Source organism: Hippoglossus hippoglossus, chromosome 6 (genome assembly GCF_009819705.1).
Source record: "Hippoglossus hippoglossus isolate fHipHip1 chromosome 6, fHipHip1.pri, whole genome shotgun sequence".
In the NCBI taxonomy this organism is placed as follows: domain Eukaryota; kingdom Metazoa; phylum Chordata; class Actinopteri; order Pleuronectiformes; family Pleuronectidae; genus Hippoglossus; species Hippoglossus hippoglossus.
The window spans coordinates 26348437-26367468 of NC_047156.1; the positions used below are offsets into that span (position 1 = coordinate 26348437).

The following is a 19032-nucleotide window of genomic DNA, read 5'->3' on the forward strand; positions in this document are numbered from 1 at the left end:
CTACTGTATATTTTATTTAACACAAGAATAGTTAAGACTGTCACATTAATAATGAATATTGCAGATGATGCAACTGAAAACCCTGTCAAATTAATGGCCGAGTGTCCTCCTCCAAACCCATTGTAGATGTTTCTTCACCAGTGATGCTGCTGCAAGAGGTGGGGTCTAATGTTACCTGAGCAGGCAGGTAAAGTTGTGTCAGATAAACTTCAGAGAAAGTTGTATTTTAGTCATGTTACACCCTAAAGACATGGACGTATTGTAATGGAAATTTACTTAATTAACTTCTTTGTTTATGCTTACAGCAGACATTTCCATCTAGGGTACAGCTCGACATAAACTTTATGATGCACCTACTGTCTGTTCACGTCTTGATCCTGAGGTCACCTGAATTCTATAGTGACCTTTTGTTGCACTCTGGTTTAAATGTGTTTGTCCTTGGTTTGAAGAACTCAGCTGACTGACAAAAACAAAAACCCTTATCATACATGACACTATTTCCTCTCCAACACATTTAGGATGCAGCCTATAAGTCACACATTTACAGACGATATGTTCCAGACACAGAACAACCCATTCACCCCCCTGTGTGTTTTGGGGTCAGGAGGTAACCCAGAGACACTTAAATGTGAGCACAGACACTTCACTTTTCATCTCTCTTGCAACCTCCACCTTGCCTGTGTGATCCTTTCTGCAGAAAGCTTTTACAAAGTCAACTTACAAAGACAACTTGTCTCAGAACCTCGTTTGTTGACCAATTTCCCCCACAGTATTCACACCTGGTGGTTTGCTCAGACGTTCACTTCCTCTCAGGTCAGTTTATATTTTAAATATTCTTTTATAAAGCTTTTGAGCAATGAATACATTATTATTTACTTACTCTGCATGCTAAAGTCAAGCTAACTATAAGCTTCTGCTGTTAATGGGGTTAATCAGGGTTTCCAGGGTCACTAACTTGCTAATTGATTAGCATAGCAAGCTAACTGCAGGTCCTAGGCTGTGCTACAGACAGTAGAGAGAGTACAAAAATTCAAACTTGTCAATAACTGAAACATGGTTCTTCTGTCAAACCTGTGGCAGATAAACTTTTGGTCAACTGATCATTCTTTTGTCTCATTATCTCAAGGTTTAATGATATCTTGTACATGTTCCTTAGACTGAATGGTATGTTAAGGTAGCAACAGGTGTCAGGTCGGACATACACAAATTCAAAGTTATGCCAAAGCTATGTTATTATGTTCAGATCTTTATTTTACATATTAAAAACTATGAGAAATTACAAACATAAGGTACACACAAAGTTTATCAGACGTTTTTGATTCGGTTACATCTGCATTAGTCTGAGAGTATCTCCCTGGCCTCTTGTTCATCTGACAAAATCACGCAATTTATAAAATAATTGTAAAAAGGCAAATCGGACTGCTGCCTTAAATTATTTGTTTTTTTCAAATTTGCAATGGACTATAGGTTTGAAATAAAAATGATTTGAAACATGCATCTATGTGAATGTGACACAAAAAAACAATCACCAAACTGTCCATTCTCGAGGCACAGGCACACATACACGAATGCAAAGCCAATATCACTGGTCAAGGTTGACCAAAGTTGAACTCCATGCTATGCCAGGCTGCGGATTTGCTTTGGCCCAGGAAGCAAAGGTTTTATTTTTATCTCCTTACTCGCACAGATTGGAAGTGAACTGGAGGCAAAGGTTCATCACTGCTACATCCGCGTCTGTGTGACTGTGCCCTACTTAGGGTTTCTCGTGTCTAAAATGTAACTAGATATCACTCTCTTCAAAAGGAAATAAATTCTATTTTAGTAAAATGAGGCACTCAGGGATTGGTAAACTTCATAGACACAACATTGAATACAATCTTAAGAGCAAGTTTTATCAAGCTGTAGTAATATTCCCCCCAAATGCCTGCACAAAAGTCAACGAACAAAAGTTTTTTTTTTTTTTTTTTTCTTACTTTTTTTCTAATCTGGGTCAAAAATATTTATGATGAGATGTATAAAAATGATCTGTAACCTATGCTCCGAACATATCCAGGTACACTTTGTGCTGATGCACTCAGTCACTCAGCTGGGCTATTGCCAACCTCCGTCTTCACTGCGTCCACTAGAAAACTGAGCTCATTCCTCAGAGTCTCATGGCGGTAGGCCATGCGGATTTGTGCCACATTTGTCCGCCGAATGTCGTTGCCCTCTGGTCCATCCTGTAAGTAGTTGGAACCAATGAAATGTTTCTTCTCCTGTGGGTGAAAAGGTAAATAATATATAATGAGAAGTTTGCAAAATGTGGCTGGCTCTTTTTTCAGAGCAGGTAGAGCCAATACATTTTTATAATATTTTTGGGGCTCATGTATACTGAGGACTCGGGCATATTCTGGGAATACAACGTATACTCCAAATTTACAATGCTCGGAATAGGGTGGCTTGAGTACTCTCGCATTGGCCGCAGTTTCGGTTAATCACAATGTTGCTATACTGGCCAATATTAACTTATCACAGATATATCAGTGTTGATGAGAAGACATGTATTTGGGGTCCTTTAGAAGATGTTGCACGAGAGCACTGTCTCCTATGTATTTATTGTCATATCAAACAGCCCTAATCAATGCTCTTTAGGAGCACCATTGTTCCTAACCAGTCACTTGTTGCTGTTTCCACACATACAGTGAGACAGGTCACCACTGTAGTTTAGCCAACAGGTCAATAGTTTGGAGCCTGGCATGATGGAATCTCACTTGTGAGAAGTCCAGCTGCCTCACAAGGTTAGTTGTCAGTTGAAACCATAGACATATACAGTAGGGTTGAAACATTGGATGTTTTTATTTTCAGCCTGCAAGTTTTTACAAAACTGTCTACCTGAAAGATAAATGGTGTTATGAAATATGTAGAAAGGATTGTCACCCCTTTCCTAAAACCCAGTTCAGTCAGAGAACTCACGTTCAAATGTTTATTGCAGCAGTAGAACATGTTTAGTGTTTGGCGTCTAGGCTCAGACTTAATCACTCCATCAGATATGATGGGAGTGATGAGCAAGTACTTGTAACCCCCCCCCGTCGGAGCCTACAGGTGGATGCTGGGGTGGTGGAGGGGCTGAAGCAACTGGTAGCAATACTGCAGCAAAAGTGCGAGCAAAGGGGGAGATGGGAAATTTCTCTCTGCTTAAATAGACCACCTGATAAGGTGGGTGTGTATTATAGATGGTTGTGGAGAGTGAGGTATGTCACATGATTGGAGCAGCGCAGCTCGAGTTGGCTGCCTGAACTAGCTCACAGGGTTCGCTTCATTTATGTAAGTGATAGAGCAAATAGTTGAACTATACCTGGTGGGAGAGGCCGCTCTGCAGCACACTGTTCCTGGCTATCTCACACAAATCACAGGTGCTCAGCTTCCACAGCTGTCCTGCGATGGCATACTCCTCCATCAAAGCCTCCTAAAAGGGTTAAAAGCAACATTTGTAACAAGGTGCTAAGGTTTAGCAATACTTTAAGTATAATTCAGGGATCAGGTGTGAATTGTGTTTCATTCAAAGAATGGATTTTCTTTAGCTTATTTGTTTCAGGTGTAGCTGGGATTGGTTCAAGCCCCCGACCCTCAAAGGATAATGAAAATAAATGATCATGATCATTCTTGTGGTTCTGACCTTGGTGTAGTGGAACTGCATGGGGTCGTCTGTGGACAGAGACACACACAGGCCTTTTTGTAGAAACTCCCGCAAAGGGTTCTTGGAGTACTGCAGGAACAGGCTGTTGTTGCTCAGAGGGGACATGGCGATCGGGACCTGGGCCAGGTAGTACAGGTACTGCAACACTGGAGTCTGGGGAGGAGGACGAAGCGTTGACACCACAGTAATTGGAAATCTCCTGCTATCTCTGTTATTGGTACCAAGATGTTATTTATTATGGCCCAAATATTGGAACAAACTATCCAACATTTGTATTAGCACCTTTTAAGCTATCACAATGTACAGACTTCTGTATAAAACCCCAGTTAAGTATTGAGGAGTGCACCTTCTTGAGGTTGAGTCCATGGGAGATGTTGTCAGCTGTGAGAAAGGCAGAGACCAGGTGGGTGATGGAACCAGCCTCACCACAGTGGGGACGAAACTGGAAGGTGTTCAGTCCTCGCTCCCTGGGGCAGGACAAATAATAATACAGCACGATACAGTTGGTAAAATAATATTTTAGAAACTTCACATTACCGTGTGGACCACAAGATCTAATTGTTCTGTAAATCATGCATTTTTTTATCAGTACTTTATCTCCAAGACAAAATTTGTGCAGATGAATCAATCCTTCGTGTACACACGTCATTTAACAGTAGGTGGTGATATTACGCTGTTACTGTATCTGCACTGCTGGAAATGAGCAGCATAGGGAGACGTCACCTCCTATTTTTAAACATTATTTCCATCAGCCTTCATGGCTTTATCTTTAAATCAATACAAACTTAGCCAAAACTTAAGTGACTTACTGCCTGTGCATATCACCCCCTCACCTGGAAAACGGAAAATGGATAGTCCTCTCATGTACATGGAGACTTTCCACCTACACAACCTTAATTTCCATCCAGATGAGAACACAAAAGTGACGATACAAATGCTCAAACAAGCATGCTGGGCCAGTTGGTGGCGATAAAGTCTCCAACAACGAGCCATCAAATACTAGAAAATAATGTTGTGAGCTTATGTCCAAGTAAGGGCTAGGCAGACACCAGTGAGTGCAGGTAATGTAATGCTGTGATGCGAAATATAGCTGCAAACTTGTAATTAGACCTAGCAGTGTTAACCAAACCTACAGAAACTTGCATATTGCAGCCATTGTTGTTTTCCTGGTGCAACAGTGGACATGTGCAAACTAAATTGTGATTTCCCAAACACCCTTTTTTACATGTAGCCTCAGATACACAGGAACCAGAGTTTTTTTTAATCTGCACTTTTGAAGGCATTTGATAAAATCTCCATTTTAGAGGCTTAGTTGTCCAAATACAGAGGAAAAAGTTTAAAAAGTGTTTTACCAAATAACTGCATTAGTGTGGACAGGGTGTTCATGCCATTAAACTACTCTGGAATCTTTTGCATGGTTGCTCCATGCACAAACATGCAGGACTTACTTGCGCAGGTTGTTTAGCACCATGATGTTGGCATACATGTAGAACAGGTAGTAGGTGTAGGGGGGGTTGTCGTCTGTGGTCCACGCCTCAGGCGTTGGGCTTTTGTAAGAGAACATGTGGTCACTGTGTTTGGACTCATCATCCACACTGTCAAATCCTGTCACCTGCAGAACAGCGAAGATAATGTACCAAGATATAATCAATCAATCAATCAATCAAATTTTATTTGTATAGCCCATATTCACAAATCACAATTTGTCTCATAGGGCTTTAACAGGGTGTGACATCCTCTGTCCTTAACCCTCAACAAGAGTAAGGAAAAACTACTAAAAAACCCTTTTAAAAAGAAGGTAGAAACCTCAGAGAGAGCCACATGTGAGGGATCCCTCTCCCAGGACGGACAGACAATATAACAGCATTTATCTCTTACTGTCTTGTCTGTCTGTTCCCAGAGAGCTGAAGTTTCCATTTTAAAAAGCTTGCTGTCTGTTTCAGATTCCAGCATCATAGTAATACTTACATATTTTAAGAAAACATGTATTTCTTTGTGCTTCTGCGGATTGACTGTTGCCTCAAAGAGCGGACGGAAAATGTTTTCCAGCATCTTAGAGAAGTGTGGGACTAATTCCTTTGACCTGAAAATGTCACTGCAAGATAAAAGGAATGAAATCAGCTTTCAAACAACAAATATATTTTCATGTGTTTGCTTATTGAGAACAGCTCAGTGAGTTATGTTATTTGAGTGTGAGTTATATGACACTCTGCCTTTCTCCATGTAGAGCCAGAGTTGTCAAAACTGAATTAATCCACTCAAGATTTTGTAAACTAAGACTGAAAAAAGACAACATTTTATCAATATCACTCAATATTTAAAATAGGAAACAATATAACACTGTCTAAGATGAGCTTTCCCACTTTCAAACAGTCCCACTCCCTTACATGTGTTAATCTAACCACATTTGTCTTAATGTGTAAGGGACGTGTGTGCTGTGTCTTAGTCGGCCTCTGCTACCACGGAACTTACTAGATCCTGGGAACTTGGATCATCCATCTCATGTTGGGTGAGTGGACCTTGTGTTGGATGAACCAGCTCGCCAGGCTCTCCCACTCACTGGGACAGCGTCCGTAAATTGACAGACGAGGCTCAGCGTGCTGGTACTTGCTCTCCTCCAGCTCTTTAGCTACTTCCTGAAACACACGCCAAGCCACAGGATGTTTGTCATGTTTCGTGATAAAGCTGAAGTGAATGTTAGTAATCACTCACTGGGTAGATAACACATAATTCTGTCATATTTGTGACATTTCTACATGCTAACAAAGGAAGTGCTATTTATACTCCAAAGAAACATTGTAGGAATAATAGATACTTGTACTCCATTAACATTTCAGACTACCACGTTGTGCAAGGGATCTGCAACATAGCCCACAAAATACACTAAAGAAAAGCATGACACATCAAGTACACATACAGTGCACATGTTTAGGAGGAGAAAGAGAACTTTAAACTAAAAGTTAAATGTATGTTTGTATACACAATACCAGGACCTTTCAAATGGAGCCGCTATCATATATCTCATTATTCAGACCAGTGTTTTTCTACACTGACATAGCAAAATATTTTTTATTCTACAATTTGTATGTCTTAAATAATATTGTGATGATGGAAATAAAATTATCATTATCATCACTACTTTGTTATTTTGTTGGTGTTTGGTTGTTATGGATTTACTACTAAAAGCTTTGCAAGACCATAGTGAAGTATTTGATATATTTGATATTTAATACATCATCACCAAGTGACTATCTCCAGTACTGGCAAAAAGGTGGTCAACCAACCCACACTGTGCCACTTTGACTGTACCGAATTGTCGGTACAGATGGGTTCCAGTGTTGCAGCAGACAGGCAGAACACTAACATTCTTCCAAAGTAATGCAGTCAACATTTTAAATAAAATAATGTTGATTAGCCAAAGACTTTTCTCTGCTTTTTTTCTGTTTGTCTGACAGTAAGAAGATTATAACAGTCATGTTTCCTTTTGCAGTTAAGTGACAGGAACATGATTTGGCATACAGTGAACCAGAAGGTTATTCTAATAATCATAGCTATCGCCCTGATTCTTATCATCCTTATGGGTTTATTGAGTTTTACATGTAATTTTATCCTATTCTTTAATCTGAGCAAAAAAACCTATTTAGAACAGATGAATGAAAACACCAGTGTGCAGAAACTTTATGTGATAAAAACTCATACTACACCTTGATGAGACGTGCAAAGTATTCTCCCTTGATGTAGTTGTCTGACTTCAAGTAGATCTCTCTCAGTTCGCTGGCTCCCACAGGGTTGTACTTGGAGTTGAACTTGTCAAACCGGTGAAATGTTTGTCTTCCCTGGGGTAGTAATTTGTGAGAGAGGATGAATCTTATTGATGATCACATTTTTGTTCCAGCAAATCGACTGTGCTAATTATTTTCACATTGCACCCTGAGGACCTTGCATGGAACATCAAATAATTGCGCAACACTAATTGCATCCTTGTGCCAATAAGAACAGGTTACTGAAATGTGCTGCTGTTCTTTGAAAGCAAGAATTTAATTGTTGGCAGGCACGTAGTCATTATTCCTGATATACTTACTTTGAGGACCTGGTGTTTTAATGTAAACTATGCAAGGTAAACATGATAAAGGCTGTGTGGAAGCAATGAAACTGCAACTGGCTTTTTCAAATTATTCTTACAGCGTGCACGTCCAGCGAGTCGACGGTGAGGTCGTATGGGTCCATGTGGAGCTTGTTGAAGACTTCCTTGAGAGTGATTTTCTGACTGTCTTTCTCCAAAACCACTCGATCTGCCTCTGTTTGGTATGTTGCCTTTATAAATTTCAGCAGGTGCTTCTGGTTCATGCAACCAGCAGCATGTATATGTGTGTCCACCTGTGTTGGACATAAAGCAAACAGGGGTTTATTGTGTGTATATATATATATATATTGCTAATGTTTGTATACAGAGATAAAGCTACCAACAAACCTTTCTAACATTGTAGAAGTCTCTGTGGGGAACACTTTTCAGCTCTTTTAGCTCTGCCATTTCATTCATCATTTCATGTAGGTAAAATTTAGAGGCCAAGAAGTTCAACCGTCTGTGGCAGTACGTTTTCCTTTGATGCAACACAAAAGAAAATCAGCAAAACAAAATCGAAACTTCAAAGATTTATCATCTTCAGGAACTTCTTTTAAGGTCCACCCTGTTGACTTCCCCTCAGACCAGGAAAGTAAAACTTAGCAAAACGTTTTTTGGTGAAAAACGGTGTAAAATCCTACTTGATTTTAAAAATATGTAAAACATTTGTGTACTCACGTCGGACCATCAGCTATCATAGCGAGGACATGGCTGAGGTCTATGGCAAAGGTCTCAAGGTCGGGGTAAGGGAGGCTGTGGAGTTGTTGTTGTTTTAGGGCCTCAGCATTGTCGTAAACATGAACTATGCCATCCTTCATCTGCAGCTCATAGTTCAAGTCCTCAGGAATACCCTCCATGGAATATGGGTCCTCCGCTTCATGAGGGATAGGCCAGATGTCTACAGGTGAAGATGAGAGAATGCTTTATGATTGAGTTACACGGGCAAAAGCAGCATCTCAACCTCATGAGAAACATTAAAAGACTCCATTAGATTATCATGATTATATAAATTGTGCACTATAATAAATGTTTATATTGTAATAAAATTGTTGAAGACAGTTTAGCACAAATAAAAATGGAAAACCTTTTTAACTCAGTTGTCCGGCATTCCGCAAGGACATGAGTTTGTAACATTTGAGTTTTTCTATATGACCGAGTTGTTTGTTATCAAATATGTGGAATTATCTATATGTGTAAGTAATGGCATGTGAGACATGGGCGTTTAACAGCCCAGGGAGGAGTAGTAAGGGCTAAAATGTTGCTTTTCTCTGAGCTGAAAATTCACAACTTGAGACAGATGAGTGATATAACGTGAAATCACCTTGAACTCCTTACAGCATTTATATCTTTCTTATGTTATAAAGAAATAAAGCGATATTGTTGATAGGGCACCTGAGACATTTTTTCTTAATCAAACATATAGTGTGTCTTTGTTATACTGATTGTTGTAATACAGTACATGTGATGGGTTACTGCTAAATAGTAGGCATAAATGTATTCATACTTTTAAAACACATGGCACTCTTTATGGCTTTGATTATGCTCAGTAAGAGCACGAACAGTGTGCGTGTAGGTAGGCAGGTTGGTTAGAGACAGACAGGTACGCCAGCCAATCATATCTTTTCATTCAGACTGAATTTTCTGCGAGCGGCCTGGGCATGATGCCCATGTCACCAATACCTGGTGGATAAAGGGCTCTCGTCTCTCAGCCAGCTTAAACCCAAAGTGTTTTCACTTCACCTCCAGCTGCTTCACTGTGTGTGTCGCTCTTTGTGAGTGGGTATGGGGGGGGGGTCATACAGGGCATGTGTGTGTGTGTGTGTCAGTGTAAACTCTGCCTCGCTCTCAGACACAGAGAGAATCAACAACTTGCTAAATGTCAATGACAATTTATCAAGGTCAGCAAACTTATCGTGTTCATGGTTATAAATCGTAAGATAAGTCGATATAGTAATTATCACGACAGGCCTTATGAAAAAGAATCAGCTCAGCAGCGGCGGCCATAATTCTGCAGCGGCACACCGCTAAATGCATGTAGGGGAGTCACTGCAGTGCTTTTCTCTGCTCTCAGTCTGAGCTGTTGTTAACCTGGGATATTAAAGTGCCATCCATACATCCTTCAAACCTTTTTGCATCTTCCTCCATGTTTTTGTTCCTTGCCAAAAAGTGTAGTGTTGGTCAGTTGAGCTGGAGAAACTGCTACTGATCAAACAGGAAATCTCATATTTTGGCTTGTATGAACAAAGTGTATATAAAAACACTTCAGTGTTAACTGTAGAGTTTGTACACACCTGGCAAGACCTCATCTTCCTCCTGCCACTTCTCATTTTCAGCATTGCGGAGGATTCGGGCAGTGGTCCTGGGGAAACGGTGGTAGGCCAGCCTGGAGTACTTCTCTCTGATGAACAGTGCCCCGAGGAGACTCTGAGCTGCTTGCTCATAATCCTCAACTGTGATCTGGAAGTGTCATGTTAAAATGTTCACCTTTTGAAATGGTGTAAATTCAAGTGGTTCAATGCATTTCTCGACATTAATAGTTTTTGTTTTTTAAAGATTAGATGGAGAAGAGAAACAACTACATGGCTTTTTCGAATTACAACAGAACATTTACCGATGGTAAACAGCTTGATTGATGCTCTTGCTCATGCTCCTGCCTATCTGGACATACTGGAGGTATTAAACAGATTGCATTTCAACAACCACACTATTTCATGCTTCAGCAGGATTGATTTGACCTCTATTTAGAGTTATAATATTTTCGTATTTATATTTTGTCTACAGTCTGCACTGTACTGAGAATAAACCCTTTGGGTAAGACACATGTTGGCCAAGATTCTAGAAATTGTTCTAGATAAATCTAGAAAGCAACCCTCACATGTTTGTGGTAGGTGTAGTTGTGCATTAACAGGCTTACCCCTGCACAGTAATCTCCGCTGATGGTAACTCTCTGAAAGTCCGGGAAGCTCTCATGGTCAGCTGCGACTGGTGAGAGCAATGGGGAAACCATAGCCTGGGCCCAGTCACCACTGACTGGCATCTGTAAAGATACTGACTGCGAACGCTTCAACATGAAACTTAACTTCCTAGTAACACACAAAAAAGGGAAAAATCTCACATCTCCTCAATAACATTTTGGAGTATTTCTGTTATTTGGAATTGTATGACCCAAAGGCTGTGCATTTGTATTTCTTACTTCTTAGCAGACTCTTCAGATTGTTGCTCAGCCAGCTCTTTCTGCAGCGCCCGTTCTCTGTTCTCATGCAGACCAATGGGACAGTCTTCTGGCACGGTGAACAGTGCCATAGCATCTTTGGTGTCTTCCTCCTTCAGGGCCGAGGCGTAAACCTTCTCTGCTAGCAGGCGTACCCTCTCGTCCACATCACTAATTGAAATTCTTGGGAAAAGCCGCGGCATTTCTAAAAGGGTCAAGAAAAATGTCAGTTTTACTGAGTCCTTGTTTGTCTTGGCAAGGAAGGCGTTGTTTAAAAAAGTTTTTTAAAGAAAGTGCATGTTTATATGTCTTAGTTTGCAATGTTATCAATGCTTCTGGGCACAACGTTTTTGCATAAGTTCACAGTGAATGCTGGGTGATGTCAAATTAAAACTCCATTTGTTTTTCAACATCAATTTTCTTGTTGGTCCATATAGTTATGTTAAAGGTGTGTATTTCAATGGAAGGACTTAGGTTGGATTGACAAGGGCTGGTTATTCCAATTCGCCGGTGAGCTAAGTCTTGGCCTATCGTCCTGGCACATACATGCAGCAAGCTCTAATATACACACCTAATGACAAGGACACAGATAGGGCTGGTGTTAAGCCAAGTTCGGTACGCGAGCTGAGAACTGCATGCCCGGAGTAGGAACACACATGCAACAAAAGCTAGTGTTACACATCTTCCAGTATGTGCATGGTCCATATGTCCACTTTTCCACAAGTGCACCGACTTTGCAGACTAGTTAGAGAACTACAACTACAATTTATATGGTGTCCACACAAGTTCATAATGATACTGTGTCAGGACAAATTAGATTGTGCAGCCTGCCACAGTCTAGGTAATTAATGGGGAAACATGGGGTATTCGAGTTTCAATGTGATAACATGGTTTTGGAATCAGACAAACTAACAACGCATCATATTTCACCTCAACTCTCAATGTAATAAAATATGACAGCACTTAATGAAGAAATAACATCTTAGTGGTGGCAGTAAATACAAATACCAGGATGATAAATATGAGACGTCGAAAGGAGTTTGAGGGGGGGGGGGGGGCAATGAACTTGGCACGTTTTGCAAAGCCTCATTTTAACTCACATAAGTAAACATGCTGTCTTGTGTTTCAACACTGACTACATGTTCTGCCAGTGTGTCAGGCAAGTTACAGTAAACATCACTGCCCCGGGTGTCCTATACTGGCATTGTGACCTCCTAAAACCCTTGGGGGGAGAACCTTTCTGTGACCCCAGAGCACTGGTATGTAGCCCAGAGAGAACTGACAACATGAGGAGAATTTGCTTCCACAGTCTGTTTGTCTGTTGATACATCTGTGTTTGGTTTGTATGAATGAATCAAACATAGGAATATCAGTCAATTTCCTTTGAATTCAACTGTACAACATTATCCTGCAATATATGTTCTGGATGAATTTGTATTAATTTGCATCGGTGACTGATGTTTAGGAGGCACGCTTCTAGATGCTGTGTTGACAGCTGATTGCAGATTAAGTTTCAAGGCTTAATGTTTTTCCTGCATTTTGCAATGGTATTCTTTTGAGTTGGTCAAAGTAGTGTTTTCTTCTGTAACTCAATTTCTTAGTTAGCATTTAGGAGAAACTACCACATCAAGTTGAACTACAAACATATGAACATTGAAGTGAGTAAACATTCGCAAGGAATTTCATGCTGAGTCACAGGATTCTAGCTTTTACTTTACATAGAAAAACGAATATCATTTAGTGTTTTAATTGTATTATTAACATAATTGTTGGTTCTCAAGACCTTTTGGTGGGAACACAGTGATGTTTATTTGTATTGACCTGGTTCTCTTACATACCCCTGGCATGAACGTGGGTCTTATTTTTAGACTTGACTCTGTGAATTCATTTGTTTATCAGAGCAGATGAAGAACAGCAGAGTAGGTTTTTAAATAGCTCTGGCTGCTTGCTTCATCTCCCTGGAGCAAACGCTACAGTTTCAATCCAACATCCCCTCGGCAGAGATGTTTGGCTGTTCTAATCACCATGTCATCGCTGTTACCAACCGCCACATTGCCAGTTCCAGCATCAATCCCAGGAGCTATTTGAATCAACAAGCACAGGACAAATGGCAAACTTCTGTGCTGCAGAGTCACCATCCTAAATGGTTTAGATGCAACTGAATCCTTTTGAAAAGTGAGAAATCTTGGCGCTTTGACAGATGACAATTGCAGCATTTGCACAAAAGTTGCAGTCTGTTCCATTGCTAGCATATTTCAGAAGCTGTCATTCCTTACGAGCCTCTTTGCAAGTGCACACTCTCCCTCCTGGAACAGCTGAGCAGCCTCTAGGATGACCTTGACCCACATACACTAGCTATAAAAACCTGGCCTTTACAAAGCAGGTTGTTTAACATTTCAATCAGTCTTTTAACATTTCAAACTTCAGTTATTCAGCTGATTTTTTTCTCCAAAAGAATGGACCTTTTGAAATGGCCTAACATTTTACAAAAAGTTTCAGTGTTTCGCAATACTATAAATTTTGTCTTTTTTCAGTATCACTTTGGCTAAAAGCTAATGTACTTGTCATAGAACCAGAAAGTGTATCATCCATCAAATCTCCCCACTTTACTGCCTCAGACCATAGACATGAATTAACCAACTGGTAAATGTCATCACATTGCATCTCAGTGCACTATACAGTTTTATATTCACTGGTGGAAGCTCTGTCCGTCTCTTACCTTCCATATTGATATGGGCCATGTTTGTCCCTCTCAGTCTTTGCCTGTTGAGTCAAGTATTTCAGCTTTTATGTGTTTGCTTCTGTCTCTTCCCTACTTCTTATCTTTGACTCCACTATTTCATATGCCAGCCACTCTATGTCGGGTCTTACAGAAGACTTTGAAGTGTTGCTGAAACCTCTTGATGCTGTCAAGTCCTCGGGTCTGGTGTCTGTATCTGTCTTGTATCTACGGTGCGTCTCTGCTGTGTTTTCACTCCAACTGCTTGGTCAGGCTTTGCTCTGCTCTTTATGTGGTCTGGTGTCTGTATGTATAATGCAGCTGCTAGTTGTTGCTGTGTTGAGTGTCCCTCTCTCCCTATTTTAGGCCACCGAGAGTGTCATGGCAACAGGGGCTGCGTATCCAAGCTGGTATGTCACAACTGGCTGCTAACATGTGAGGGGCTGTCTGTGAGATGGGGCAATAAGATGAGCATGAAATACTGTGGCTCGAGAGGAATTGTCAAGTACAAACAGCACAAATGAAAGACTCAAACTTTACATGTGTTGTGTTTCGTGAACTGCTGATTTAAAAACCTAAATAGACTAATTACTAAATGTGAACAGTTTTTACAGAGGAAATCATTTTGATGTGCAATTTTCAATAATCCATTATTTACTAAAAGAAAACAATAAAATTACTATTGAACCCATTAATCCATCGAATGTTTCATGGTTAAAATAGCATATCTTAGGTTTTTGTACAGTAAATACTTTACTCTGTTGCTAATGTGGTTAATTCATGTTTACATCTGCATGGCAAAGAAGACTATGGATAGGTATTGTTTTACTCTGACCGAGATGCTGCTGTATTACACAGGGTCAGAGTGCAGCTCAGAAACTGTATTGCACTTGAACATAATTTCATATGCACATGTAAAAAAATTCATTTGAGCTTCGTCTGTGGTGACCAGTCCGGACAATGGCGTTTTTTTTTACAGCAGCCATTATGAGCCATCATGTTTTGCCAGGCAGCTCAGTATAGCAAAGTGTTACATTTGATTAATTTCTTCATTTTAGATTTTCTATAATATATTTATATCACTGTTATTATTCACTTACCTTAAGATTATATAGAAAATTGTTTATTCAAAAAAGATTTCATTGTGTTCTGTAAAGATCCATTATTATGGGCTGGTAGGTGGAGTAGGTGGAGTAGGTAGAGTATTAGTTTAGCATTGAGGTGTCAGGTGTGACTGTGAGTCAGGTAAGATGGCCCAAGGAAGGTCAGGGCGTGCTCTGAATGAGGGAAGTGCAAATTCATTGAAAAGTAAAGTGTTTCACATTTGGCATGACAGGAATCAAGGCAGTGGAATCCCACATGCAGGTGTTGAGAACCACAAAATCGCCAAGTCAACCTGCAAAACGATGCCAGATATTTCCCAGTTCTGTTCTACCCTTGCCAACACCACGTGTCCATCCCATGCTCCAATACAAACACAAGGACTAACTGCAACACATCTCTGGCCAACATTCTGGTGAACATCTACACTAAAAGCAATGTTGTGTATGAACAAAGTGGAAAGAAAATCGAGATTTTTCCTTGTGACATTGGAAAAGTCTTGATGTCTTAAGTCGAACTTGCCTTAAGCTGCACGGACATTGTACAATTCCATCCTAGGGGAAAGACTGTGATGGTCAACATACATTGGAGTATTTACTCACCTTTCCCTAAGCATGGTGAAGACATCTGCTTACAAAGGGGAGCGTCCCTTTTACTCATTTTGATCTGTTGGGAGAAACAAAGGCTCAATTAACTTTGGACTAATCCACACTACATGCTGTGGAGTTGTATTTAAAGGTGATGTCTGGGTGAGCTGAGTTTCAAGTCTGTATAAGTAAATTAAAATAGAACAGAGGTGACACAGCATCATGTTGACCTGGCATTTCAAGAATATGTACTAAGAGCCACGTCGAACACCTCTTTCAGGTTAACTTCTATTAAATCAGCTTGAGGGTTCTTTGTCTAAAACACATTGGTAGAGCTGCAACTAACAACTAATTCTGACTAGTCATAATTCAAGTATATATCTGAATCTGCAAAGATGGTAATAAATCAACTAAATTGTGGATATCAATAATGAAAAGCCCCACCCACCTGAATAGCAAAAGTAGTTTGAACCAAATAGTCAAAATATAATTACAGATGCTGAAATTTAGGGGGGTTTGAGTAATTAAAACAGAATCAAAGATTGTTTTGACATGTCATAGATCAGTGGTTCCCAAATGGTGGATCAGTGAATTATGAAGTGCCTGCCTTAATAGTTTTAAGAATGCACCAAGTTAGAGGTTTCCTTGCACAGTTTACAGCTTTCGTTCTCTGAGAATTTCTTTCATATCCAGGCAAAGTTGTTGTACACTGAAATATCCTTAACTTAATCGATATACAAACAAAACTAATAGAATCGAACCCAGCCCTAGTAAGAAAATACCAATGCATATAGGAACTGTCAAGAAAAGGTATAGTAGGTGTATAACTACCAAAAGGTGCGGTGAAATATTTTGGGTGCACCTAACTTTTTCCTTAACATTTTACCAGCACAAAAGTTAGGTGTACCCAAAATATGTAACTGCGCCTTTTGCACCAGTGCAACCAATGTTAAAAGTCAGTCTGGAGCACTGATACGGAAAATTATAAAATTACTTTTTGATTTATCATATCCGATATTTTTATGCACAAATTTCTCAAAACAGAGGTACATTTTTTAAATGCTTTACTCGTTTACTTTAATTAGTGAAAATGACTGATATCTGATAGCTTTACACAGTATGCTGGAAACTAAAGGCTTTCATGTAAAGTGTTCCCACACTTTTAACGACTTGTCTCTGCTGTATCATTGCAGGTTTTATCTCCTCCATTTTTCAAATGTTTGGCATTGGCTGGTTTGCTGTGTGTGCTGTGCATTATAACAGACCGGATTACTACATTACTAAATTAGTTGCCAACTGTTCTAATAATCAATTTGCAATAGTGACTTTTCACTGAACAAGGTCAGATGTCTAAGTACTGAGGTGACCAACTGTAGTAGAGTAACACGAGTACTAAAGAGGAACCTAAGCGTGTAGTTGGCAACTAGAGTTTTGCTTGAAATGGTGTGTTGATTTTGGAATATCCTGTTTCTTTGTTTTCTTTTTCCTGTTTTCAGTTGGCTAATGCACTCACAGCAAGACAGCCGCTTTTATTTCATGATTAAAGGGACTGCATGGACGAAGTGTTCAGTGTTGGTGTATTGACATCATCAATACACTGTGTAGATTTATTTTCCTGAAATGCATCTAAAATGTATTTCTTTTTTTTAGTACTCATTTTCTATTCAATATGATGCATGTCAAATTTCTTGGCTTTCAACGATGCCTTGAAATGCATGTAAAATGTCAAGGCCTCAGTGGCAGCCGAGTTAGTCTGAGGATCAAGAGAGCGTATATTCTTGTAAGCACATAGAGATCAGGATGTCCTTGCCTTGAAATGAGTCAGTTCTATCCGGAGGAGGCCACAAGCATGGAATGTAAACATGAATATATTTGAAGATGCAGGCAACACAAACAATCTTTGTACTTAGAACAGTTTCTGTGAAGATGTTTTGAAACTGGTTTTCTAACAAATATATATAAAAGACAATGAGCGCAGTCGCACGTCACCACATACACTCAACTTCTTTGGAAATACCTGCTCAACAAGTTGTGGCCTGACAATGGAATGCACTGTTTTCTAGGTATGAAGCAATGACGTGAAAACTGCAGTATCATTATCTGAGTTGAGCTGGTAAGAAATATTAATATGACATTCTTTGTGATAATAATCATTATCATTATGATGTTTTTTTACTTTTGGGCATATTGCCCAACTGTAGTTTAAGTTTGATATGAAGTAGGGTAAATTGTCAGTGGGCACTATAATGTAATGTCTCTGTATGTCAGTGTCAGTCAGTATATTGGCTGGTCTACCACTTTGGTCCAGACTGAAATATCTTAGCTTAAACTAACTTTAGTGTCATTAAATTACAATGAACTCCAATAGAATTCCACCTTGAACTCATTTGTTTTACTGAAGTGTGTAAACAGTTAAAGGGGACATAGCATGCCCATTTTACCACAAGTTGATATGGTTCCTTGGGGTCTTAATGAAATGTCTGGGGGGGGGGGGGGGGGGGGGGGGGGGCAAGGCCATGTAGGGAGACTTCCAGTTCCTTGTTATGACACAAAACCCAGGAAGCTCAATCGAGTCACTCAAGCATGACGTTTCTGACTTAGAGGAACCATAACAAAACTCACAAGTGTTTTTTTCCCAGAGTTTTTGGGTTGGTAGACATGCCAGATACCCACATTAACCTGTAGAAGCACTAACAAAGTGGAATTTGCATGCTATGTCCCCTTTAAAACAGGACCCTGTTACAGCCACAGTATCTCTGGGCTTTACAGGACCTAGCAAGAGTATTCCTCATCCAAGCCATGCTGTCTAGGTTCTTAAACTAACCCGTGCTGTAGCAGACCTTTCTTTGGACTGTGTGGAAACAACAGAACAAAAATACACATGCTCAAAGAGGACAACAACATACCATACAACACTCAAAAGGCTGAGAAATAAACACCCCCACCAACATTCTGGTGTAAGCCAACAGTGTAACAGTCACTTAACGACAACAAGTCCTTTTGTAATACTTTAGATGCATGAATATCTGGAAAACAAATTCAGCACTGAAAACATCTACAACTTTTCACAAATTATGTCTATCTTTTTCTGTAGAGTAACTGATCTATATTTACCTCCAAGACAAAATGCACGAGACAATGTTGAAAGCAGGGCAAAAGCAAGAATGATGGGCAAAAGAAAGAGGAGGGTAAGAAGATAAGAGTTAAAGACACAAAGCATGATTGTGAAAGCAGTGGTACTCACCGTTTGCAGGGTGGTGGACAATGTTAGCACTTCTTTGTACAGTAGGGACTCATTTAGGCGTCACGGGACAGAAGACAAGTCCTAACAGAGCAGCCTCCTCCAGCGTGCAGGCACAAAGCCAGTTCACTCTTTCAGTGCCAATGTGAACAAGAGTAGAGAGTGCACAACTGACAGCTCAAAATGAGTTCAGGAAGTGATTTGCATCACTTGAGGAAATGCAGGAGGAAGTTTGAATTTGGACCAGAGCTTCACACCACATTTTCAGTAGTATGGAAACATGACTCGCTGTTTGTATGCAGTATTCTTCATGATTAATCTCATCTGTTTAGATGATATGATTTCACTAAAATATGCTGAGATGAGTGTTGGAT

General features: G+C 39.9%; 1 protein-coding gene across 2 annotated transcripts; it reads right to left on the reverse strand.

Annotated features, from left to right (window-relative positions):
- Positions 1-1230: 1230 nt before the first annotated feature.
- Positions 1231-18818, reverse strand: LOC117762784 (AMP deaminase 3-like). 2 transcript variants are annotated; one of them, XM_034587382.1, is made up of 16 exons: positions 18662-18818; positions 15433-15496; positions 10993-11215; positions 10714-10882; positions 10091-10256; positions 8478-8697; positions 8148-8277; positions 7859-8053; positions 7381-7512; positions 6149-6312; positions 5645-5771; positions 5125-5288; positions 4023-4143; positions 3656-3829; positions 3335-3445; positions 1231-2255 (listed from the first exon to the last, which is right to left on the reverse strand). In XM_034587382.1, the coding sequence occupies exons 2-16, from the start codon at positions 15488-15490 to the stop codon at positions 2079-2081; spliced, it is 2331 nt and encodes a 776-aa protein (XP_034443273.1). In that variant the 5' UTR covers positions 15491-15496; positions 18662-18818; the 3' UTR covers positions 1231-2078. The 2 variants fall into 2 exon arrangements, with proteins under 2 accessions (XP_034443273.1, XP_034443274.1); XM_034587383.1 differs by lacking the exons at positions 15433-15496; positions 18662-18818 and adding an exon at positions 13730-14343.
- Between the last annotated feature and the right edge of the window lie 214 nt (positions 18819-19032).